The sequence below is a fragment of the Cibotium barometz genome, chromosome 11, assembly GCF_041138505.1.
Source record: "Cibotium barometz isolate CiBa-2024 chromosome 11, ASM4113850v1, whole genome shotgun sequence".
NCBI classification, from domain to species: Eukaryota; Viridiplantae; Streptophyta; class Polypodiopsida; order Cyatheales; family Cibotiaceae; genus Cibotium; species Cibotium barometz.
Window position 1 is genome coordinate 38,473,898 of NC_141056.1, and position 26,678 is coordinate 38,500,575.

The 26,678-nt window shown below is 45.6% G+C and overlaps 1 protein-coding gene across 5 annotated transcripts in view; it reads left to right on the forward strand.

Moving 5' to 3' along the window:
- The window catches only part of LOC147634149 (chaperone protein dnaJ GFA2, mitochondrial-like), a 79,105-nt gene that overhangs the window by 15,721 nt on the left and 36,706 nt on the right, over nucleotides 1-26,678 (forward strand). For 4 of the 5 annotated variants that reach the window (XR_015266987.1, XR_015266988.1, XM_086805276.1 and 1 more), the window contains exons 3-8: nucleotides 1,909-1,975; nucleotides 2,087-2,170; nucleotides 2,273-2,358; nucleotides 2,434-2,517; nucleotides 2,626-2,664; nucleotides 3,020-3,133. Coding sequence is in view for 3 of the 5 variants with exons in the window: in XM_086805276.1 (XP_086661402.1) it covers nucleotides 1,909-1,975; nucleotides 2,087-2,170; nucleotides 2,273-2,358; nucleotides 2,434-2,517; nucleotides 2,626-2,664; nucleotides 3,020-3,133 (474 nt within the window). In the remaining 2 variants the exon portion in view is untranslated. Of the gene's footprint in view, nucleotides 1-1,908; nucleotides 1,976-2,086; nucleotides 2,171-2,272; nucleotides 2,359-2,433; nucleotides 2,518-2,625; nucleotides 2,665-3,019; nucleotides 3,134-26,678 lie in introns of those variants that run through there. The other variant, XM_086805278.1, reaches the window with a different exon arrangement.

Here is a 26,678-nt window from a genome sequence, read left to right on the forward strand (position 1 = left end):
GGAAACGGCTAGATGCATGGTCAAAGGCCAAGGTTTGCCACACAAATTTTGGCTTGAGGCAATCTTATGTGCAGCACAGGTGCCCTACAAAACCTCGAACTAAACTCCCATGCACAACCAAAAGCGCATAGGATTCAGCTTTCTACAGAACAAGACCAGCCCTTTGTATGGCACAATAAAGCTGTTCAGAAGTGTCTCTTACGCATGAAAACGTCCATGGCCCAAGGTGTTACCCTCATACACACGCATACCAGATCTGTTAGAGAATAAGCAAACACACAAATATGATAGAAAGCTCTTGCTTTCTCCATAGATATGCAATGATTTTGAAAACCATCCGAGCATACCTAGCCATAGCGTCTTCTCTGTTCGCCTCTGACTTTGCTCCCTCTTCCGCCCTAAGTGTCCCATACCACTGGGTCTTGGAAGATAAAAGCAACCCACAGATTAGAACCCAGAAGATCCACGCAATGGATTTTCTCCTGTGCTTTTGGAGTGTTCCCAACTTAGTTCCAACAGGTATGGCTAGGCCTTCAAGGCATAAATAAAAAGGAAATACGCGAATGCTGGCATCTAGATCACCGCCCAACCATAGAGCCGTTTACGCTCGCCTCGGAGCAGAAGGGGATAGTAGCATTGGAGACATGTCTCCACGTGCAAAGTCCCTGGCGTCCCATACCAACAATATACACCCATCGGATGTAAGCACGGAGTAGTCTCAAGGCCTCGAATCTAGGTCTAAGGAGTTCTCTAACATCGGATGTAAGCACGGAGTAGTCTCAAGGCCTCGAATCTAGGTCTAAGGAGTTCTCTAATTGACTTATAGTGTCACTTGTATAAGCCTCCTATAAATGAGGAGACAAATATAGCACACGTCTCATAAAAGCCATTCACCCCCACTTAAGATGCCTAACCCCTAGACTATGGTTAACCTAACCTGAAGGTCTTAACCCTAGTTAGCCTTGGTATTTCTCTTTCCATTGCCAAGCTTTTGCCAGTGGGCAAGGTTTGGGCATACATACATGCTAGACAAGACATCACACTTTCTTGAGACTTGAAAGTTCCTTTCAATCATTTTTGGTTATATCCCTTGTTGTTAGGCATGTTTGAGACATTTGTTTTGGTATTTCTCCACTAGTGTTCTTGTGGAGACATGCTTATGATCTTTAAGATGTCCTACCTTGCATCAACAAACACAATTACACTAGAAAAAAGTTATTGAAATAAGCAAATTTATTGCAAGCCTTGAGGCCTGTGACGTTTGTACTGTGAGCTTGCTTCTACAGCTGTAGGTATATATGTTTAGAAGCCATTCGATACAGAATCTGTGATATTTTGTGAATTTTTTGATTGGGAAATAGGGTGGTTTTTGAAATCGTTCATTTTATCGTTAGTTGCTCGTGGTTCTTCAATCAAGAGCCAATTCATGTGGTTCTAATCAAAGGCAGTTCTATTTGCCACAAGATTAGATTAAGCTCTTGCCTTTCTGCTGTATTAGTGGACACACAGATTTCTTTTGAAATATCAGTCCACGTTGCAGCCAGCTATCCAAAGGGTTGCAATTGTCCAACGTATGTGCGCGCGCGTGTGTGTGCACGTTCTCTTTAGTGCTAGCTTTCATCATGGCTGAGTCTGCCCACCACCACCTTTGGAGAAGTGATAGAAACTCATTTGGTGGTTTAGCTATGAAGATTTTTCTTCTACAATGACATCTTTATGCATGAACCTAAACCTAATATCTAGTGTTGATGACGGGAGTGGGGATGCCATAGCACGTAGTCTATACTATATGCATGATAGAGTTGATGATTTGAAGCTTTGTGACTAGTCTCATGGAGTCAAGGTCACACTTTGGTTTTTGTTAAGTTTGGGAAATAATCTGAACTTTCCATTGGTAATTCTATTTAGGATATAGTTTGTGGAGAGGACCAATTTCGACAACTTCGACAGCTATGGGGCTATGCTTACTCACAAGGTGCATCTTGTTGTATGAAACTGGTCTGTCGTGCTAGATATTTTCCCTTTTTTGATACCCAGAGCAAGCTGTGTGGTAAATTTTGGCTTTACTTCTTGTTATGAACGTCAGGGTGTACTGCATCAATAATGTCAAAAATGCAAAAGACGCTGACAAGTGTGAATGGCATGTCCTGTCGGAAATTTCATGCCACAGGTGGTTACATATGGTGATAATAATTGGGCTTTCAGTATGCTCTCGTTCTCTATTTTATGTTACAGATGGTTTTCAGGTATTGATTTGTGCTCCATTGTAAAGGTATCAACAATGCTCGGGATTACTATGAAGTTCTTGGTCTTAGCAAAGGGGCATCATCATCAGAAATCAAGAAAGCCTATTATGCGGTATGATTACTTGTTGCTAGATCACTTTTGTGTCTCGTTGTTTTGCTGATGTGTTGGCAATCTTTCGGAGCTCAGCTGGCCAAAGTGCATCATCCAGACATGAATAAAGGTGATGATGAAGCAGAAAAAAGGTTTCAGGAGATACAAAAGGCATATGAGGTACGCACTTTAGGTATCCATGAGAATTGCTTAAGTTAAGTCCAGAACTAGCTTTATTTTGAGGCCTCTTATCAATCATGTCTTCCTGGACCTTTGTGTTCTCTTCAGGTTCTCAAAGATGACGAGAAACGAGCACTGTATGATCAGGTGCGTGTTGGTGTGAATGGATTAGTGCTATAGCTGGATAGTGCTTGAAGAAGGAAACTTGGTTGGATTGGGGAGCATGCTTGAAGTAAGTAGCTGAGCTTTCGTGAAAAAATTGAAGGTAGGAGTGAGCTTAAAAAAAAGAGAAGAGAAAGGGTGTATCAAAAGGAAAGGGGACTTGTGGTTTATAGCTAATGGTTATTACTGAACTTTATGGAGTTTGGTAAGGTATATAACTAATGGTTTCTAAGCTTTATGGGGTTTGGTAAGGTTTACAGTAATGGTTACCAAGTGTTTTTTGAACAGTAGCATTATGGCAGCCCTAGTTACGTTGAGGTTTTTTTTTCCCCATTTACAGCTTGGGCCAGAGGCCTATGAGCAAGCAGGGTCTGGTGGTGGCGGTGCAGGACCAGGATTTGGTGGATTCGGATTTGGTTTTCCCTTCTCAGATCTGCATGGCATGTGGAGCGAGGTATGTCTAGGGGCCTTCTCAAGGGGCACCATCTTTCTCGTTGGTATCTGTTTGATTTGGCAATGTGTCTTACAATGTTTTTCAATCTGAGCTATGTTTCCACATGGGTTTTATAAGGAAAAAGCTAAGTGTTTGCACATATCCACATGCTCCAGTATACGTGCATTGAAGCATCTGTCTTGAGGTTCTGTCTATTGTCCAGCTGCCAAGCTGGCATTTCTTATCCCCATAGCATGCGTAGTTTCAAGTTTGGCTGCCAGAGAGCTCAATCAGGATTCAGATCCTCGTCAAGAATTTTTGAGCCCTTCAAAGTGTCTCTAATTTTTTTAGCGAAAATGCACAAAGGCTTATTCCCCTATGCCCAAGTCAGGATTCATATGGACGGCCATAGTTTCCAAGTCAACTTCATGCGACTCTCCAGCTGGCTATTCTCTCTAATGATTCATATGTTTGTACTTGTGTTGGAGCTCATGTAGCTCATTGAATATTGATGGATGCTTGAGGATTTTGTAACCGTAAAGGACCATCAATGCCACATTGGAAAGATAGGCTGACTCCCCCTTGTGTGCCTTGTAAGGTCTCCATAGACCTAACCAAGGATTATCTGACATAGAGTCACAGAGGATTAGGGATAGACCCACATACCCGAGAAACCCTAACAGAGGTTTCGTAGACTCGATGTCCTACACATCTCATGACTGCAAAGATTTGTGGTCAGCACCCAACCGTAGGTTCAGAACCTTGAACTACCCATGATTGTCGTGAGCCTGCCAATCTGAGACAGCGTCTCATAGCACCAGGACGATCCACCCGCTCGCTGCTCCATGGCCCGGAGGTCCTGCACATCCCTGTGTTGGCATGTCCGCTGTGTGGATACCCCTCGTAATTCATAAGTGCCCCAAGGTCACTTCTATAGCAATAACCTAGGTTTTATTGGCCCTTGCTTTATTTATAAGCTTTCCTACTTATATAAGTTCCCTAAGGTCACTTATATAGCAATAATTGGCCCTTGCTTTATTTATAAGCTTTCTTGCTTTAATTATAAGCTTTTAGCTATAACTAGCCCCTTGACCCATGACCAATTGAGACCTCATCCTGGTGCTCTTAGCCTAGGTGTGAACCCTTCAGGAGCCCACGCCCTACTAAGCCAACTCTAATCTTGGGTTAGCCCTAACCCTAATCTTGGGTTAGCACACTTCCCTCGCCCTGGGTTAACCTAAACCTAGGGTGGTCGGGACGTAACATTATTTCCCCGTTCTATTAGATTCACGTCCTCGTGAAGACACACCACTATAAGTGAATCACCCATAGCATCTACTCAAAGTCTCTTGGCTCTTACCTAAGCCAGTATGAAACCCCTTGTAGATCTTGCTACAAAGATCCAACTACTTTTGTTTTTCCTCGGAAAAAAGATCCTTCTATTAGTTTACAAAAACCAGCCCCGAAGGGCTGCATACAACCTCGAAGGGCTAGATACAAACTCACCTCCATGTTTGGGAGAGGATCAAAGAACAAAAGGGGGGAGAAAGATGCGCTTCTCCTCCGGTTGGCTGCTCTATGAGGAGAAGGCTATCATACAGGGGGTGGGGGAGGGAATAATCACATAGGTGGTCTGAAGTGCCAAGTCGGCTCACCACCTCCATCTGTAAGAAAAGGGCCAGGTCGCCAAAGCCTCAAGAAGGCTTCCCGCCGCTTCCGCATACGGTCAGAGCCACCCTACAACTTCCCCCATTGGCCGCGGAGGGTATGAATTATGTTGAGCCAAATGCTCGTGATGGACTTCGCAGGCGGAGTGTGGGTGCCTTTGATGATTTCGCTACATGGAGCCCTCTTGATGTGCTAAGCCGCAATGCTGCTCTCTGGCACAAACCCAGAGTCCAGTGATTAGTAGCGATGGGGTTGGGATTGGTACTGATGAAATTCGAAGGTGAGAGACTTGAAGGGCTACCCCCCCACCTTCCTCCTCATAAGCCATGACAATCTCAGCCTCTGTGGCCCAAGTGACAATGCCCCATGAAATGATACGGGTAGAGGTCTTGTCTATCGTGAAAATGTGGAGAATCCGTTGCCAAACTTGCTATGCCTTCGGGCAATCCTAAGGACAATGTCAGTGAGACTCCTGAGAGTGGCTGCACCTCAGACAAGCTGCTGGTCTACTGCCAATGGCCAACCACGTGCCAATTGTAAAACTCCTGTGTGCAAGCAGCCACAAAAAGGGTGATCTTTCGACCCAAAAACTGTCCTTATACAAGCTCCCCGAGTTTGTTATGAGAAGATACATGCTTATTTGACTAGCCAATGCTATCAAAACAGTTCGATTGAAAGGACCCTACATGTCAAGGTGGATGAAGAGGTTGTGGTCATCCTCTATGTGGATGACATGATACTCATCGGGACACATGAGGATAAGAATGTAGCATTTAAGGATGATTTGGAGGTCTCATTTGAGATGTTAGATCTTGGCCTATTGCACTTTTATTTCGGCATCATACAATTCATGCAGACAGATGAGGGCATTGTGCTACTACAGTCCAAGTACATAAAGGGGTTGTTGGGAAGGTTTAAATTTCAAGATTACAAACCTATTTCTACCTCGGTTAAACCCAGACTTAGACCGAGCATGTATGATGTAGGAGAGCCTTTTGATTGCACATAGTGCATCCAAGCTGTGGGCTGCCTCATATATTTGTGTAATACAAGGCCAGACATACAATATGGGGTGTTTCAGTTGAGTAAGTTCACTGCCGAGGAGGGTCAAAGCATTGACAAGAGTAAGTTCACTGCCGAGGAGGGTCAAAGCATTGACAAGCTGTGAAGCAAGTGTTTCAGTACTTACAGGGCACCAGGATGTTGGACTGCTTTATCCCGGGGGGGGGGGGGGTGATTGTCATTTACGTGCTTACAATGATTCAGATTGGGCTGGTGATTATGACACTCGAGTGTCCACAAGGGGGAATTGCTTTTTCCTTGGCAGCTCATGTATGTCCTAGTTGAGCTGTCTTCTTTGGATAGAATCCCCCTCGCACCCCTTTTCAATTCGTCCCTTTCAGCATGTGAGTCTATCCACCATGGCTTGAAGAGCATTATTGGCCTTTTCAAGATCCGCATCTCGTTCCATTGTTCATTGTTCAAACGCTCAGATCCCTAACTCCATCTAGGTCGTCTCTTGTAGAAGTTTGAGCTGATCTAAGCATCTAGTTCCATGCTGATCTGATTTTGTAGAGTGTTGGCCTCCTTTCGGGCCCTATCCCTCTTCTTCATCTCCGTTGCTAGTGTGCATGTAAGTTCCGCAACCTCCTCTTTGGCCCTTTACAGACTTTTGGCATTAATCTCTCAGCTTGGTCTGCCAGCTGCTGTAACTTCATTTGTAGTTCATCTGCACGAGGAATTTGTCAGAATATGCAGCGGAAATGATAACCAAACTTGGGTAGACAAGAGCAAGTAGACTGCAGAAAATAAACAGCACAAGAAACACAGAGAGATAGGTGTGTAAACTCTTCTCTATACACAAGATCCCGGAAAAACTGAATGAGAAAGTGGTGGGGGCTGAGGGGCTATATATACATCTCCTAGAGGGCAGTCGGCCAGCAGCAAGAGTGCCCACGACTGGAGAAAATAATCCCACGACTGAATAAATGTAGTCGGCCAGCATTCTGATGCCCACGACTGATCAAAACAAGTCAGCCAGCAGCCCTGAAGCCCACGACTGATGAAGATCCAGTCGGCCAGCAATGGGGTGCTCCTGGCATCATCTGGCAGCCCTCCCACCACTAGGAAAAATGGGAAAAAATAGGGAAAAAATACGGGGAGTGTGGAAAAATGATATACGGGCGGGCACACCCACAACAGAGGCCCTGGTGTATACAAATAGACAGGAGATGACTTCTAACACCCCCTCTCAGCTCCTGGCTGTGAAACCAACCCAAGGGAGCTGGAGTGCCGCCTGAGCGTAGCCTGAGGTAGAGACTTCGTGAAGAGGTCCGCCGCATTGTCCTTCGTCGAACAATAAAGTAGCAAGATGTCACCCGCCAAGATCTTCTCACGTACAAAGTGATACTGTATCTCTATATGCTTGGTCCGGGCATGGAAAACTGGGTTCCGAGCAATAGCTATACAACTCTGGTTATCGCACTGGATGACTGTGGGCTCCCTCTGTGGAAACCCAATCTCGCCTAGCAGCCTCCGCAGCCATACAACCTCACAAGCAGCATCACAAGCAGCCCGATACTTTGCCTCTGTCGAAGAAAGGGCAATAGTTGGCTGCTTCTTGCTGCTCCAAGAAACTGCTCCTGAGCCGAGGGTAAAAGTGTATCCTGAAGTAGATCTCCTCGTGTCTGGATCTCCTCGTGTCTGGATCTCCTCCCCAATCTGAGTCACTCCAACCTTGGAGCTTGACTCCATTCCCTCCTGTGTAAAAGAGTCCCAGATCCTTCGTACTTTGCAGATACCGCAAGATCCGCAATCCTGCGTCCCAATGAGTCTTCAATGGCGTTTGCATAAAAGAGCTCAACAGCCCCACGGAGAAGCTCAAGTCCAATCTGGTGTTCAGCAACCAGATCAATGAACCAACCAGCTTCCGGTACTGCGAGGCATCAACTGGCTCACAAGGATCTGTAACGGTTAACTTTGTGTTCGGGTCCATCGGCGAAGTAATAGGCTTGCAGTTCTCCATCCCAAAGGCCTCAAGCAACTCATGAACATACCGCTGCTGAGAGACGAAAAACCCCCTCTGGGTCTGCCAGATCTCCAATCCCAAGAAGAAGTGGAGTAAGCCTAAGTCGGTCATCTCAAACTCCTTTGACAAGGCAGCCTTCGTCACTCCAATGTGCTCCACATGACCGCCGGTGAGAATGAGATCATCCACATAAAGGATGATAAGTGTGACCATGCCGCGTTCCCGAAAGAGATACAGGTTCGGATCTGCAACCGATCTCTGAAATCCAGTCCGAATAAAGAAGGAATCAATCTTCTGATTCCAAGCCCTGGGAGCCTGCTTAAGACCATACAAGGCCTTACGTAACCTGTAAACCATCCCTTCAGATCCTGGAACAATAAAGCCTGGAGGCTGCTCAACGTACACCTCCTCCTGCAAGTCACCATTAAGGAACGCAGATTTTACATCCATCTGGTACACGGGCCACCTCTGAGAAGAAGCAAGGGCAAGAACGGTCCGAATCGTGGTCATCCGCGCTGTCGGTGCAAAGGTATCCTCGTAGTCGATGCCTGGCCGCTGAGCATAACCTTTAGCCACAAGCCTGGCTTTGTGTTTGTCCACCGACCCATCAGACGCGTACTTGGTCTTAAAGACCCATTTGACACCAACGACTGACCGCTTCGACGGCCTCGGTAAGCGTTGTTCTTCTCGATGGCATCAAGTTCCACCTGCATGGCTTTCCTCCAAGTATTCTATGAAAGGGCTTCCTTTACGGAAGTGGGCTCTTTGTCCCGCATGATACGAGACATCAAAGCATAGTTCACCTGAAGAAGCTCCGCCGTGTTGCTTTTATCTCAGACTCGATGTGATCTTCGAGGGCCGTCCTCTGTGGTCCACTCGGAGGGTAGCTCCGTGACACCTGACTCCCGAAGGGTGTCTAACAACCACCTAGGTACTCGAACAGATCGTGGAGCCTCCTGTGGTCGCGGGGGCTCAACTCCAGCTGCGGGCTCAACCTCCTGTGACGACTGAGGTGGATCAACTGGAGTAGTAGACTGGGAATCATCATCAGACTCCTCTGGATCTCCAAGAAGTGGCGGCTCCTCGACAGTGGATGCTGGAACATGCTCGTCAAAGACCACATCCCAGCTGACAACAATCTCGTTCCTCTCTGGATCATACAACCTGTATCCCTTGGAAAGAGAGTTATACCCCACAAATACCAGCTTGCGGGACTTGGAGTCAACTGCCCCCTCTGCTTCTTCGGAATATGTACATACGCGTCACTCCCAAAGACACGGAAGTGTGAGACATCGGGTTTCCTGCCAAAATATGCCTCAAATGGAGTCATATGGGGTACAGAAGTCGTTGGAGAGCGGTTAATGGTATGGACAGCCGTTGCCACAGCCTCACCCCAAAGTGGACGAGGAAGATCACGATGCTCCAGCATGGTCCTCGCCATCTCCACCACAGTCCTGTTCTTACGTTCAACAACTCCATTCTCCGAAGGCGATCCGATATTGGCCAATTCCCTCTTGATGCCATGATCTGCACAAAACCGGAAAAATACAGTCGAGGAGAATTCACCTCCTTTGTCAGCCCTGAGAGTCTTGACCTGAAATCCAGACTCTTTCTCCACCATCACGTGCCAATCCTTGAACCGAGCAAAAGCCTGGTCCTTCTGGGAAAGAAAGTAGACCCACGTGAATCTGGTACAATCGTCAACAAGCAGCATGAAGTAGAGAGATCCTCCCAAGGATGGTATCTGCTGTGGTCCACACAAGTCAGTGTGAATCAACTCCAATGGTTTCGAAGCCCGCCTGGAAGCCTGCTTCCCTCAAATTCCACCTGAAAGCCAGTCTTGCATACCTCATGCACTGACAGAAGATGAAAACCCAGAGCAGGGACATAAAGAACACGGGAAGCATGCTTGCCCCCCTTGCTGTCGGGAATAATCTCCATCCGGCCCTCACTATGTATCGGAATAGTGGAGTTATCGCCAATAAAGATACGACCTGACTGCCATTTCAGATCCAGAAAGAAGTCACGGGATGGAGTCATGTGCCTGGAAGCACCACTGTCGAGAATCCATTCTTGGGTATCCTTCGCGGTGAAGCCAACTGCCTCCTCGCTCGAAGATGATGAAGCATCGGAGTCCTCCATCTCTAAGTGCACAAATGCCGGAGTCTTCGCAGCTGAGGCTGAGGAATGAGCACTCTTCCCTGTCCGCTTAGGGCACTTCCTCCAGTAGTGGCCTTTCTCGCCACAATCATTACAAGATCTTTCGGCCTTCAGCTTCTCTCGTTCTGGATCAGGCTTCTTCTCAGAAGACTTCTCCGGTGAAGCCTTCCCTTTGCCCTTGTTGGTATTACGGCCTTTCGACCGATGGCCAGTTAAGGCCTCTGAACCTCCGCCGTGAGGAGGGTTCGTGAAACGTTCCTCCTGGTCCAAGACCATTGGCACAAGCTCCTCCCAAGTAATGGTACTGAGCCTACCACTCGTGATCAACGAGGAATAGAAAGCAGAATACTGACCAGGCAAGTGGGAAAGTAACGTGATGGCCATATCTTCGGATGATATCTCTTTCCCAGCTTGAAGGACTTCCTGCTGAAGGGCCTGCAGCTTGTTAATGTGTTCCCGCATCGTCGAAGACTTTGCAGGGTTCATAACCCGCATCTGCACTTCTAAGGAAATCCGCTTCATGGGTGACACCCTGTTATACAAAGAAGCCAAGTGCTCCCATATGCCTCTTGCCAGCGTCATGTGCTTCACATGGTTGATCACCTGTGGTGTGCAATTGAGGAAAATAAACGACCGGACCCTGGCGTTGACACGATCCCACATGTGTGCCTGTGCCTCTCGGTCCTTCCTCGTCGATAATAACTCCCCTTCCTCAGCTTCCGGCCGTGGCACCCCTATGATAATAAAATCAGCAAGGTCATATGACTCCAGAACTGACTCCATCATGACCTTCCAGATGCCGTAATTGGACCCGTCCAACTGACGATCCACTGGGAACGTGGGGAGAGTCCGAATCTTCACGTGCTTCTCAGCCATCTCTAGTAAATCTGCCATCGCGGAGAGTAACCTGAAAGGGTGGGTTGGTGGGAAAAATCTGAAAATCTGCAAGTGGCTGTCTAGCACCTTTGCCCGCCTTCCTCTTGCACCTTCTCTTCCCGTTCAGCCCGAAACAGTCCACCAATCAGCAACCTGTTGCTCCCCCTCTTGCTCAGAAAAACGCCCAAGATCTCCTAGAGCCTAGGGCTCTGATACCATGTCAGAATATGCAGCGGAAATGATAACCAAACTTGGGTAGACAAGAGCAAGTAGACTGCAGAAAATAAACAGCACAAGAAACACAGAGAGATAGGTGTGTAAACTCTTCTCTATACACAAGATCCCGGAAAAACTGAATGAGAAAGTGGTGGGGGCTGAGGGGCTATATATACATCTCCTAGAGGGCAGTCGGCCAGCAGCAAGAGTGCCCACGACTGGAGAAAATAATCCCACGACTGAATAAATGCAGTCGGCCAGCATTCTGATGCCCACGACTGATCAAAACAAGTCGGCCAGCAGCCCTAAAGCCCACGACTGATGAAGATCCAGTCGGCCAGCAATGGGGTGCTCCTGGCATCATCTGGCAGCCCTCCCACCACTAGGAAAAATGGGAAAAAATAGGGAAAAAATACGGGGAGTGTGGAAAAATGACATATGGGCGGGCACACCCACAACAGAGGCCCTGGTGTATACAAATAGACAGGAGATGACTTCTAACAGAATTGTGGCCACATCATCTTGTGAAGTTGAGTACAAGGCAGCTTTCACTACTATAATTGAGTGTGTATGGTTGAGGAGATTGATGGCAGATCTTTGTGGGTGTGAGGAGACACCCACTTCCATTCTTAGTGACAGTGCTATGGCTGTGGCAAGGAATCCAATTTTTCATGCTCGCACCAAACATATAGTGATTCATTTTCACTCTCTTAGAGAGATTACATGCAAGGTAGACACCCACTAAGGAATGCGGTTCTATGCGGGAGTTATCCCATATGCAGATGGGTATCTCGAAGTTGTATAAAAGGGCATGTACTTGGGTCTTTGGATTTCTGTTTGATTCATTAGTTTAGTAGGCAACCGCAACTGCTACAGATGAAGTGGTTTCCATCTATCTCATCCCCCTCTTGCTCACCACACTTGCTCTCCTCTACCACACTTGGACCTTCTCCATTGCCTCCCCCACACTTGGTCTACTGAGGTGTTGATCATTGCCTTGTTTGGCTAGCTTGATCTGTTGTCTTACATATGACAACATTGTAGATATGTTTATGAAGGGGTTGCCTCTAGAGCAACTCGAAGCTTTCCGCAAAGCTTTAGGCTTACTCCCATTTGGAGAGTGACCTGCTACCGTGTACATGTTGACACTATTACTACATGAGAGATTTGTAGGATTATACATATGTGGTAGTGACCCTGTGAACGGGGGCTTACCAAGGACACTTTTTCCCTCTACACATTATAGAGGTTTTTTTCCCCTTGACATTTGGTTTGTCTAGAAACCTATACTTTTACATTTCAGGTTTGTACATAGAGTACTTGTGGTTGTACACATCTTATCACTTCATTCTAGTATATCCACACTTCCAAGCTCTCTATTGTTCCCTACTCTATGTTCTTGCTGTTTTTTGTGTATTTCTGTTGAACATTAGGGTTTCTCAGAACCCAACACCCTATACCTAACATAGTAGAATCTAGGTTTTTCATTTTGTATAATCTCAAAGTTTGAGATCTAGCTTTTAGATTTTAGTTTAAGTTTACCATTGCCTTTTCTTTTTTCATCCACGACGAGATTTCATGCACATCTATGTATGCTGATCAGTTGAAGTGCTTCCCTCTCCTCACATTAAATATCTCTACCATGGGGCTGTCTAGAATGGAGAGGTCGTAGAAGCAAGGTAGGCGCCTCTGATGCTGAGCAATAATGGCTCTAGTCTGGTGATGGTGAGGATGCCGTGGTCGGAATCCTGGTGGGCGTGGCCGACGAGCACGACATAAGACAACTGCTCTATCAATGTTGACTCCCTGGGAGCGTGGCTAGTGTCCTCATGACCCGATGGAGGAGGTATCAGGAGGCTGGACTGCTAGTGCTGGTGTTGGTGGTGAAGAAATCTGAGAGAGAGAGAGAGAGAGAGAGAGAGAGAGAGAGAGAGAGAGCAAGTTATATTAGCGTCTTCAAAGAACCCAAAGGGTCTATGAAACTAAAATGACGTATTTTCCAGTATTTTCTACTCAGTATCATCTAGGAGTCTTACTTACAGTTTCTATAACTATAAGATAATCAGTTTATTATACTTTTTACTTTCATTTGGTTGTTCTCTTTGATGAGACACCAACTTCAGATGTACTCTTAGTTTTGGTCTCATAGGCCATCATGGCCTCTTAGAGATGTTAATATATCAGTTCCCCGGTAGGGGCGCCAAAAATGTAATGGGCTACCACGCCTCCAAAGAATGAACTCTATGCATTCACCTTTGGAAGAAGCAATAGAACACAACTGTTGTAGGGAACTTACCAATGCTTCGAGCTCTTGTCCCTTAGGTCTCTAAGCTCACTTCGAGAAGCTCCAATCCTCCAAGCTTCACCTCCACACTGTCACCATAGAGTCGCTCACACCACCACGCAAGGCAATCTCTCTCTCACTTCTCTACACAAGCATGCATGCATACAAGCATAGAGAAGGCACATGTACTAGAGTACTCTCTCACATTCTCTCTCAAGACAAGGCAAGAACTCTCATAGCAGAAAGGGGGATTGCGTCCATTCATTATGAGAAAATACTTTATAATCAATTGGCTCTTGTTCACACTTGGGTGCCCAAAACTTACTAAGGCCTTGGGTGGCCAATATCTTATAATGTTACAACTTTTATAGTGTCTTTGTATGACAGTTAGTAATGTCCTCAAATGGAAGAGCATAATTGTTAATCCTAACTGGGATTAACATCCCTACTTGATATAGGTTCTATCCTTAGAACCTGTCACCGTGGCCTAAAGACCTGGTCACCGAACTCATGACGATAAAAGTTACGGCGTGATTGAAGCTTTTCCAGGGTTCTTCTGAATGCAGAGTGTGATCTCCAGAACCTGGTGTCTACTATATCTTCAAATGTTACATGCATGTACGTTGGTAAACACTTGAGGCGATGATAGTATAACATCATGCCTCTATCAGTGGGACCTTGGTTCATGTCGAATAGTAGTTGATCTGCATCATATCCATCATCTCTCTCTTTGGGTTGGTCAATAAGGACCACCATAGTTGTTACGAGGCACGCCTCTAACAATTCGATGCGTACGACTGCCTGATCGAGGCGTCCACATATTTATTTATTTTTGGTTGGTACGAGTCTTTAGACGGGGGCTTTAAGGGCCCAAGGCAGCCCCTCTCACACACACTCTCTCTCCCTCATTCTCTTCCTCCCTCCCTTAAGCCTTTCTCAAGATCCAAAGTTTAAAGTTCAAACTTCAAACATACTAGGATGATGATGTTTTTTATACCCACTTTTGGAGCTATCTCTATACTCTACCGGTTCATTTCATTTTACTTTGTACCCTTGAATCTTGATGATGTATCCAGATGATGAGGATGGACTATTTTTGTCTCATAGGTCATTTTGGCCTTTTGCAGACATTTAATACAGCTTTCTTTCTTTCACACACACACTCTCTCTCCCTCTCTCATACACACCCTCTCTCTCCCTCCCTCAAGGCTCATACATACACACTCTAGTCTCTCTCTCTCTCTCTCTCTCTCTCTCAACTTTCACTATATATCTATCTATCACTATATATATATATATGTGTGTGTGTGTGTGTGTAAACAGACGCCTCTAACACGCCTCTAACGCCTCTAAAAAATACGAGTCTTTCGAGGCGCGTCCCATACCCGCCTTGTACCAAACGCCTCTGACGCCTCTAACAACCATGAGGACCACGATCAACTTCAGAAATCGGACACTGGCCACAATAGTAGGATCCGGGATGCGACACCAATACATGTATCCAAGTTAGCAATTGCTTCCTTTGCTGTCCTGTATCTGAAAATGTTGCTGGCAAAAATAGAGGAAAGTTGTAGCAGATATGTGAATCTCGTTACTTGGCATCATGGAATTTCAATGGTGTCCATCTTCGTTTCAATGGCATATATAATGGGTCCACTCTCCGTGTGGGCGGAGAACACATGTACTGGTGACTATATTCTGGAATTGTCAAGTACTCTTACCGTCATGCTGGCTGCATACCAAAATCTTCAATTCTAGGGTTTGCATCCTCTGTGACAATTGTTGTATAGCCTCCTCGTATATGGACTGGATGTGCCTTTCTCCACCTGCAGAAGTAGTAGTTGATCATGAATGTTATAATCTTGATTTCAAGTAAATTTGCCAAGTGCGGGTTAGCCAATTTGGTATGCCTCGCCACATTTGACCATAAGGTGCCTTCTCTAGCTAAGGGCAATAATTCTTCTAACTTCGGCTTTGGTGCTCGGAGAGGGTATAGTATATAAGGCTGCTTTGTAGATGTAACGTCAGAGTATGTTTCTGGCAGGATCCGCCTGGTAGGTTTAAAAGGTGTTATTTGCATTAACACTTTGATGATTAACTTTGGCTTGAACAATAGATTCCGTGCTCTGATGAATCCTTCATATTCTGCAGCAGTAAACAAAGACTCAAGAACAATATCATTAGTAAAAGGCTCAAGAGTATCTTGTGGTAGAGTGTGACTAACCTCTTGGGTTGGCTGTGGTGGAGAGAGGTGGGATGCCGGCAACTCCTCGGGGGCGAGAGTGTTAGTGGGAAATTCTAATGGAAGAGAAAGAAGACAGGAGAAAATACAATCTGCCTGAGATTTGTCAGTAGGAGGAATACTAGGGTATGGATTTAGTAATTTACTTGCTACAGTGAAAAGCACTGGATAAGTTGAAAGATTAGATGAACTTGGTGTTTCCTCTTGACCCTCTCCAGAACTAGGGGGTGGGTGGGTGGTTTGTTGAGCTTCACAAACTCCTGGATGTCTATGACCTCCGCAGGAGATATATCAAGATATATATATATATTTTTCCAGAAAGGAGACTTCTATAAAGTATGAAATTTTTTTACAAAATGGAGATTTCACACCAAGAAAGGTGGAGATCTCAACCAATCAGGAGCCCTGTGCTGCCAATAGGGTCCCGAATGAGAGGACGTGAAAAAGATACCAATGTCCCACTCTCTCATAAACTGGCTGCGCTTCCTCTCCGCAGCCCTGGAAGATCCCTGGATTCTGGCCCAGGTAGCCATGATGGTGTGAATAATATCACTCCAAATCCTGCAAAGACACTGAGAAAGAAGAACGGGAGTACCCTCAATGGCCTCGGTGCATCTAGCCTTCCAGATATTCCAGGCTGAGATGCTAGCAATAATCTCCCAAGGACTGTCTAACCTCTGTGTCGGAGGGACAAAGTGCGAAAGTGGCAAATCCTGAAGACAACACTGCCGAGCAACTCCTTGCCTAACCATAATGGCCAAGCTCCTGTCAGTCCCCTCGAATCTCAGCTGAGGCCCAGATTGTGTCAACCAAATGATAGAACCAAAAGAAATGATAGCATCCCTCTTAATCCTACCAAAGAGGTGTGCAATCGCAGACCAAACCCTCTGTGCTTCCCTGCATTCCCATAAACAATGGTAAACTGACTCCGAAACTCCTACACATCTAGGGCATGCTGGGCAAGCACCAGTAACTGACCTCCACTGATTGGTGGCCAGACCACCATGAAGAGAAACCCAGATAAAGGAGGAAATTTGTGGCTTCCTATAAGAATGCCACAATCTCCGCCAAAAAACCCTTTGAATGTCTGTCATGTGCATCACAGATGCCATGGACATTTCCAGGGCTAGATCCAGACGAGGCAAACAGATAAAGACCATGAACCAGTAGAAGATGGACATGGAGCAGGACTTGGAGCAAAAGCTTGATCCAGATAAGTGCAGTCGGCTGGCTGCAGAAGTGAGTCGGCTGGCTGTAGGAGTCGTCGGCTGATCCAGCACATAGGGACAGCAGCAGGCGCCTAAAGAACATGATCAGATCCAGTCGGTTGAGCTTGGAAAAAAGGAATTAATGAATTATGAACTGGCCGACCAGCAGTCGGCCAGTTCCCCATGTAGTCCAAGGGGCTATAAATAGCCCCTCTTGCTCTATGGCTTAATGATTCAACCCACTAGGGGTATGAGTCATTAGGAGTCCTAGTCTAGGGCAGTTTTGGTGTGTTATCACCTTTTCAAGAGGGCAGCCAAGGGCTGCAAAGATATGTACCCTTTTTGTACCATAGTATATACTGAATTTCCAGCACTTCTCACTCTCTCTCTCTACTCTCTCTCTCTACCTGCGTTTTTGCATCAGATGGTGCGTTTTTGCATCAGAAGGTTTCCAAGAGTGTTTAGGGCTGAAAGAAGACTACCCAGAGCTTCCGCGTGTTACATTGGTATCAGAGCATCAGGCTGAGCAAAGCTAAACACTGATTCAGTCCCAGATGATGGTGTACAGGTCCAAGGTACAGGAAAGTACACGGATTCGAAGCCCAAGGCGAGAGCACAGAAGCAGGAAGAACTCCCAGGAGGTTTGTTGGTGGTGTTCCACAGTGCCAGATGGGGATGGCAGTTCCGTGAGCCAGATAGGTTCTCAGGTAACGGTCCCAAGGGAGGTTGATCCTCCAAGGGTGATGTGAGAGTGCCAGACTCAGTTCCAGGAACGAAGACCAAGACGGTGTTCAGAGCCAGGGCAGGAATGGATTGTGGACTAGAGGAAGACCAGATGCATAGATCTTCATCAGAGACAGAGTGGTTTGGAGAACAGACCGGATTTTCAGAGAAAAAGGTTTGCCAGGGATGGATGATGACAGAGGGACTTCGGGACAGGATTGGGATGATGACAGTCATCCAAGAGCAGGTTGGATTCCCGTCATCAAGTTTAGCAGAGGGGGATGTCATGTGCATCACAGATGCCATGGACATTTCCAGGGCTAGATCCAGACGAGGCAAACAGATAAAGACCATGAACCAGTAGAAGATGGACATGGAGCAGGACTTGGAGCAAAAGCTTGATCCAGATAAGTGCAGTCGGGGCTGGCTGCAGAAGTGAGTCGGCTGGCTGTAGGAGGAGTCGGCTGATCCAGCACATAGGGACAGCAGCAGGCGCCTAAAGAACATGATCAGATCCAGTCGGTTGAGCTTGGAAAAAAGGAATTAATGAATTATGAACTGGCCGACCAGCAGTCGGCCAGTTCCCCATGTAGTCCAAGGGGCTATAAATAGCCCCTCTTGCTCTATGGCTTAATGATTCAACCCACTAGGGGTATGAGTCATTAGGAGTCCTAGTCTAGGGCAGTTTTGGTGTGTTATCACCTTTTCAAGAGGGCAGCCAAGGGCTGCAAAGATATGTACCCTTTTTGTACCATAGTATATACTGAATTTCCAGCACTTCTCACTCTCTCTCTCTACTCTCTCTCTCTACCTGCGTTTTTGCATCAGATGGTGCGTTTTTGCATCAGAAGGTTTCCAAGAGTGTTTAGGGCTGAAAGAAGACTACCCAGAGCTTCCGCGTGTTACAATGTCAGTCGAAATGCTGTAGGATTCCCAATGGGGTCTAAGAGTAGGGACACTCTGAATGTGTCCGAAGATAAGATGTCTGGCATTCCGCACCGTATAACTGAAAAAAGGCATGCTTTTCAAGGGGTTACAAGCATCCTTCCACACCCACTCACCGGGGTTACAAGCATCCTTCCACACCCACTCACCGGGGTCCCAATACAAATGTTTGATAGGGCAGCCACCATACAACCAAAGGCTAACACTCTCTGTGATCATCCCGGGAGGGGGGGTCAACAAAGACGTGCTTCCCTAACTTGCCAACAACTCTGATTGGACGAAACTGGGGGCCCTCAATAAGGTCCTGCACGTCACATCTCTCCAACTGCCATCCATCCTGTACAGAAAAAAAGACCGGTACATCATCCTCCCTAGGCAAGGGGAGACCCATAACCTGAAGAGGAACACCTGTCCCAGAAAAAACCCCAAACCAAGAATGATGACGATCTTCCAAGAAAGATCCAGTAATCCAGTGGTTAGGAATGGCTGCATCAATCTGTGCAATCCTCCGACTAGAGCCTCTCAAATGCTGCGTGAGATACAATCTCTGTACCTCGGTGAGGCTTTGAAACCTCTTCCAAGCCAACACTGTAGGGCAAAGGGTCTCCCAGCCAGCCCAAAGAATATGCATAGCTGCCCCAAGAGGCCTACCATGCACATCTAAGATCAAATCATTCCATAGAATGGGCTGCCAGTTTATTTCCTCCGCTGAACATGGGGGGATGTGTACCAAAAAAATCCTCAGGCAGTCCCAGGCCCGTAGGAGGGACCTAACCAGGGGGGATGAAGGGGAGCGGTGAACTGCATCCGAAAAAATAAAGCGTGAGCTGAGAGTCCAGTCACCTCCGCGAACAGGGATACACTTCGTGATCTGCTGCATGAGAAAGTCTTTCCACGGCTCAGTGCTTGGAAGAAAGCCCCTAACAACCAGCTTACACAGCAAAGCCTTACATTGCACCTCAGGGTCAGTGATATTCAATCCCCCTTCCTGCTTAGGCGTGATAATGGTTTCCCAAGCAACTCTAGCCCTGGTGTGTGCATTTCCATCAAGCCCTGACCAAAGAAAGTTCCGAATAAGGCGACGAAGCTGGCCAATGCAGTCCTTATGAAAAATCCAGCACGAAGCGATAAACCAAGTTGTGGCTAGCAAAACTTGGTTAACCACCAAAGCTATAGAAGCCAAGTCGAGCTTCCTCCTACTCCAATGATGAAGTTTGCTTTTAATGCTTAAGAGCACTGGAGCAAAGTGTTGTGCAGGGGAGATGTCAGCGCCCACCTGACAACCAAGGTATTTGGCAGAGCATCCTCTCTCAATCCAAGTAAAACCAACATCTGTACCGCAATCTGCAAGAGGAGAATCACTGATCCAAAAACCAACTGACTTATGCCAATTGATAGTAGGTGCTGCTGCCAAACAAAAGGCCTCCAAGGCTGTCCGGAAAGCACATAAACAAGCATGTGAAGCCTCAAGGAACAACGCTGTATCATCTGCTAACTCAGAGTCCAAAAACTCTTCCTCCGTACATAAAGGCAGCCGAAGACCCACAACACCAGGGGCAGCCCGAAGAAACCTGCTCATATCCTCAGCTACAATGAGGTACAGTAAAGGGGCGAGGGGACAGCCCTGCCTCACTGAACGGGAAATCTGAAAACGCTCGCCGCGCCCCCCACAGGCTAAAACAATGCTATGAGCCTCCCTTTATAGGCAAGACAGATATATCAGGATATTCAATGTGTGTTTTATCAAAGTTATAGACAAGTGTGGTCAGCATGGCTTCTAATTGTTTATGTATATAACGATACAATTTAAGAATGCCAGAGGCATAGTAGAGGGTAGATTCACAGAGGTTTAAATGTTGATGCGTATTATACACCTCTAGCCACCTATGACTAATTATCCACTGATAACTTCTAGCTACAACCTCGTAATTGGCCGGTGTAACATGAATATCATCTGGTACAAACAGATCAAGTTTATCGACATTATTGTCCAAGATGTCCGAATTTTGCAGCACCTGACACCAACTACGTAGGTTGAGCACAATAGGTGTAATGGATAGAAGAATACATCTTTGGGATCGGTTAGTACTAGGTCCCCCCGGAAGATACCCATAATAATGGTAGGGTCAGCATCACGTTCTGTATTTTGTTTAATTAGTGTTAAATCTCCTAGGCTTAAATCTTTAGACAGATTTATTTCATATTGAAGTAAAGAGAGTGTTAGTGTAGACAAAAAGAGAGTAAGACTTTGAGGGGGGGCCCGAGGAGACACCGGCAACGAACCCATCTCCGAGGCTCGTTCAAGAAGCAAGCACAACTCATTGGTAGGTTCTTGTCTTTCACTTCGTTACCTGATGTAGCATTCTTGGAGGGGGCCAACAAAGGCCCTAGTGCATTCCTTGAATGGGCAAGAGGTAGGCCTTGTGCCACCCGAAGGGGCCAACAAAGGCCCTAGTCTTTGCCCACCAGCCCATAGAAGGGATTGGCAGGCTATCAGCTAGCCCAAGGGGCTTGGCCAAGCAACTGACTCGTGGGGGGGGGGGTGTCACTCATATGTATGTAAGCGTAGCACATGGGTTCAAAAGAAGGGTTTTTAAAAAATCCCTTTTTTACACATATTTTACATACAAAAGGGTACCATTTAAATGGGGTATTCATAGATTGAATAGAAAAAGGGTATATTTTATTCATGAAAAATTCACAGAGAAGGGATTTTTAAAATAGGCCTTGAACGCATGTGATACAGAGAGTGTACTCATAGTGAACTCCCTGAGGCAGCCGAGTGGCTCTAGGAGACTTGCCCAGCTAGGCGGCCAAGCACAAAGACTGCCCAGCAGCCTGCGCAGAGGCCAGGAGTAAGCGCATAAGGACTAGCTAGTGACTAGTGTGAACACGACTAAATAAAAGTGCATTTATTTGCATTAGAACTAGTCTAGAAGGGCCAACTAGTGACTAGTGTGAACACGACTAAATAAAAGGGCCAACTAGTGACTAGTGTGAACACGACTAAATAAAAGGGCATTTATTTGCATTAGAACTAGTCTGCAACATCCCCTTCTTGAGCTCATTATGAAAATTTAATACAAGATCTCAAGGGACATGAGCTGGAAGCATTGGTAAGTTTCCTACAACGGTTGTGTTCTATTGCTTCTTCCAAAGGTGAATGCATAGAGTTCCTTCTTTGGAGGTGTGGTAGCCCATAATATTTTTGGCGCCGTTGTCGGGAAACTGATATATTAATGTCTCTAAAGAGGCCATGATGGCCTATGAGACCAAAACTGAGAGTACATCTAAAGTTGGTGTCTCATCAAAGAGAACAACCAAATGATACCTCTGAACCGGAAGTCGAGGAGACTCCGGCAGTCACACGGGCTAGTGCAACTGGGTCACCTATAAGCAGGAAGAAGAGACCAACATGTGGCCCAAAACTAAGCTATTTGGGACAGTATGCATTCCATGGATCATCCATACTACCCATCATGGGAAGATAGCTTTGTAGTACCACAGCCTAGAGTGCTTGCAGATCTTGGAAGAATCTGAAGTCAAGAAAAAACTAGAGAAAGTAGGCCAGCCCAAACTATCTTCAAAAAACCTCTCCCCACTTTGGAATTCCATTATATCAGATCCACATGCATCACCTGAGTTGGGTACAGAAAAAGCCATAGACCAAGAGAAGTTGCAAGAAGAAGGGCACCAGAGCCACGAAGAGGCAACCTCAACACCTGTAGAGGTCCCTGAAGAAAGACTGAATGCAGCCAAGAGAAAGAGAAATGAGGAAGCAACTAGCCCCAGTAAACGACAACGGCTGGAGGATGTAGATAGAATTTCAGAAAAGTCCTCCTTACATAATCTGGATTACGAGCACTTACTGAACGAGACTGTAGAGAGCCTGGATAGTCTATTACAATTACCACACTATGATTTGGAAGGCGCAGCTGCAACCAGTGCCTCTATTTGGGAACAAGAACATTGGGTGTGGCGTTGTCATCTACTAACAACTCACATGCTTCAAGACAGAAATGCAACACTATGGAAACAGGTCCAGGACGCCACAAGCCAAGTTCAGACGCTCCAAGAACACTTAACAGTAGCAAAAGCAACCTATTGAGATGTGATTTTAAAAAGCTTAAAGGCTGTCGAAGAGCAAGAAGTAAGGTACCGAACACGAGAAAGCAATAATCTAGTTCTCAGCCAGACACTAGTACAAAGAATTAAAGAAAATACAAACCTAAAGGCACATTCAAAGAGAAGTTGCGCACATTAAGGAACAAGCCAGCATCCAATGCTCAAAAGCTTCAGGAGGTCCAAAGTACATTCCAGGCCAAGAAAGAGGAATTACAAAAGAACTTGACATCTATATGTGCAGCTCTCAAAGATGCTGCTCCAGCTTCAGACAAAATGGGAACAAACAAACAAAGCCAATGCAGAGAAAATAAGGGCCTTGAATGAGACAATCAATGCCAAATCTTTGGAGATGGAGACATTGATGAATACCCACAAACAGGAAATGCTACAGATTACCTAGCAACTCCAAGCTAGCCAAGCATTGGCAGCTGAAAGGCTTCAGAAGATTGCAGAGACTCAAGAGTTGGAAGGCTTGGCTAGACGAGCACAAGAAGCTGCCACCAAAAGATTTTAGGAATTAGATGCAGCAAGAATGGTCTGAGAAACGGCCATTTCAGAACTTCTAACCACCAAAGACTCAAGGATACAAGAATTGGAGCGCCAACTAGCGATTTGGTAACGAAGTGAAAGACAGGAGCCTACAGACGAGTTGCGCTTGCTTCTTGAGCGAGTCTTGGAGATAGGTTCGAGTCTTGGAGATAGGTTCGTTGCCAGTGACTCCTCGGGTCCCTTCTCAAACTCTTACTCTCTTTTTGTCTACACTAACACTCTCTTTACTTCAATATGAAATAAATCTGTTTGAAGATTTAAGCCTAGGAGATTTGACACTAATTAAACAAAATACAGAATGTGATGAGTGATGACCCTACCATTATTATCGATATCTTCTAGGGGGACCTAGTACTAACCGATCCCAAAGATGTATTCTTCTATCCATTACATCCTATTGTGCTCAACTTACATAGTTGGTGTCGGGTGCTACAAAATTTGGACATCTTGGACAACAGTGTTGATAAACTTGACCTGTTTGTACATTCCTGTTACACCAGCCAATTACGAGGTTGTAGCTAGAAGTTATCAGTGGATAATCAGTCATAGATGGCTAGAGGTGTATGATACGCATCAACATTTAAACCTCTGTGAATCTACCCTCTACCATCCCTATGGCATTCTTAAACTGTATCGTTATATACATAAACATTTAGAAGCCATGTTGACCACAATTGTCTATAACTTCGATAAAATACACATTGAATATCTTGATATATCTCCTGCGGAAGTCATAGACCTCAGGAGTTTATGAAGCTCAACAAACCCAGCCACCCACCCACCCCCTAGTTCTGGAGAGGGTCAAGAGGAAATACCAAGTTAATCTAATCTTTCAACTTATCCGGTGCTTTCCTCTGTAGCAAGTAAATTACTAAATCCATACCCTAGTATTCCTCCTATTGACAAATCTCAGGCAGATTGTATTTTCTCCCGTCTTCTTTCTCTTCCATTAGAATTTCCCACTAACACCCTCGCTCCCCAAGAGTTACCGGCATCCCACTTATCTCCACCACAGCCAACTCAAGAGGTTAGTCACACTCTACCACAAAATACTCTTGAGCCTTTTACTAATGTTATTGTTCTTGAGTCTTTGTCTGCTGCAGAATATGAAGGATTCATCAGAGCAGGGAATCCATTGTTGAAGCCAAAGTTAATGTTCAAGGTGTTAATGCAAATAACACCTTTTGAACCTACCAGGCGGATCCTGCCAGAAACATACTCTGACGTTACATCTACAAAGCAGTCTTATATACCATACCCTCTCCGAGTACCAAAGCCGGAGTTAGAAGAATTACTGCCCTTAGTTGGAGAAGGCACCTTATGGTCAAATGTGGCGAGGCATACAAAACTGGCTAACCCGCCCTTGGCAGATTTACTTGAAATCAGGATTGTAACATTCATGATCAGCTACTGCTTCTGCAAGTGGAGAAAGGCACATCCAGTCCATACATGAGGAGGCTATACCACAATTGTCACAGAGGATGCAAACCTTAGAATTGAAGATTTTGGTATATAGCCAGCATGGCGGCAAGAGTACTTGACAATTCTAGAATATAGTCACCAGTACATGTGTGCTCTGCCCACGCAGAGAGTGGACCCATTATATATGCCACTGAAATGAAGATGGACACCATTGGAATTCCATGATGCCAAGTAGCGAGATTCACATATTTGCTACAACTTTCCTTTATTTTTGCGAGCAACATTTTCAGATATAGGATAGCAAAGGAAGCAATTGCTGACTTGGATAGATGCATGGCATCGCATCCCAGATCCTGCCATTGTGGCCAGTGTCCGATTTCTGAAGTTGATCGTGGTCCTTATTGACTAACCCAAAGAATGATATGATGGATATGATGCAGATCAACTACTATTCGATATGAACCAAGGTCCCACTGATAGAGGCATGATGTTATACTATCATCGCCTCAGGTGTTTACCAACGTATATGTATGTAACATTTGAAGATATGGTAGACACCGGGTTCTGGAGATCACATTCTGTATTCAAAAGAACCCTGAAAAAGCTTCAATCACGCTGTAACTTGCAAGCTTTTTTAGCTACATGCATGCATCATGCAATGCTTTATCTTTTCATGCATCTAAAAGTGTGCCATGCAAGCTTACTTTTCTTAAAAGTAAAGCATGCAAGTTCACTTTTCTCCAAAAGAGTCATGCAAGCTAGTTAACTCAAAAGAAAAAGCTACACGAGTTGCTACTTTGCTAATAGCCATTCTTTGATCCAAAAGTCTTGCACAAACCTCTCCCTACCACAGCTTTTCACGAGCAATAACCTTCACTCCTCCACTTCATCTAGGTGCCTCCTTTTAGGCTGAATAGAACTCTATAAATTCAGATTTCCAGCCTCATTCAAGAGAACTTCTTGGCCTTTGTTTATTGCTCTATCTAATGCACTTATTCTAGAGTATTTTTCTAGCCATACCATAGTGTTTTCCCCAAAACACTTAGAAACTGGCTGAATTCTGATTTTCAGAATTGAAAGTCTCCATTCAAGCTAGAAGAAGAAGAAGAAGACTATGCCCAAGATTGAAGCTATGGAAGAATCATCTTGGATCCGGTTGCTACGAGTTCTATGTGGGAGAACCCTTGGGAAGTGCTGGGCATTCTCCTAAGGCTGATTTTCAGCCATTAGTTGGTTGATTTTATTGAAGTTAAGCTACATTTGAAGAAACCGGGATTGTTGGGCAATCTTGGTGAAGGGTACTAGGTACCATATTGCTAACTTGTAGCCGGGCTACTTGTAGGCAAGTATAGCATTTGTAAGTTGTTTTCATATTCAATCATTTTGGAAGAAATGGTGGTGTATGGCTAGGCCAATCCACCCGTTTTATGTACTTGTAAAATTCTTACTCCCTTAAGGCAATACATATCCGTGAGAGGGGCGAGGGGCGGGGGGGGGGGGGGGGGGACCAGCCCATCTTCTGGTCCCTAGTGCAGTATCATTTCTTTTCAGTACTTGTATAATCAATTGTTATGGTTATGTATGTGGAATATGGTAGTGATCAAAGGACGATAAATCTTGTGATTTCAATATTTAAATTCTGTATAACCACGCCCCCGTTTGCGACAATAAGGGCCAATTGAATATAAGGTATTTTCTCATGAATGGACACAATCCCCCTTTGTGCTATGAGAGTTCTTGCCTTGTTTTGAGAGAGAGTGTGAGAGAGTACTCTAGTACATGTGCCTTCTCTATGCTTGTATGCATGCATGCTTGTGTAGAGAAGTGATTGCCTTGCGTGGTGGTGTGAGCGACTCTATGGTGACAGCGTGGAGGTGAAGCTTAGAGAATTGGAGCTTCTCGAAGTGAGCTTGGAGACCTCAAGGGACACAAGCTTGAAGCATTGGTAAGTTCCCTACGATGGTTGTGTTCGATTGCTTCTTCCAAAGGTGAATGCATAGAGTTCCTTCTTTGGAGGTGCGGTAGCCCATAACACTCGCTCTATGTCTCTCTCTCTCCTACCCTCCTCGCCCTTGCCTCTCGCCTCTGCTCATTCATGCCAGGCTTGGTGCAAGGCACCG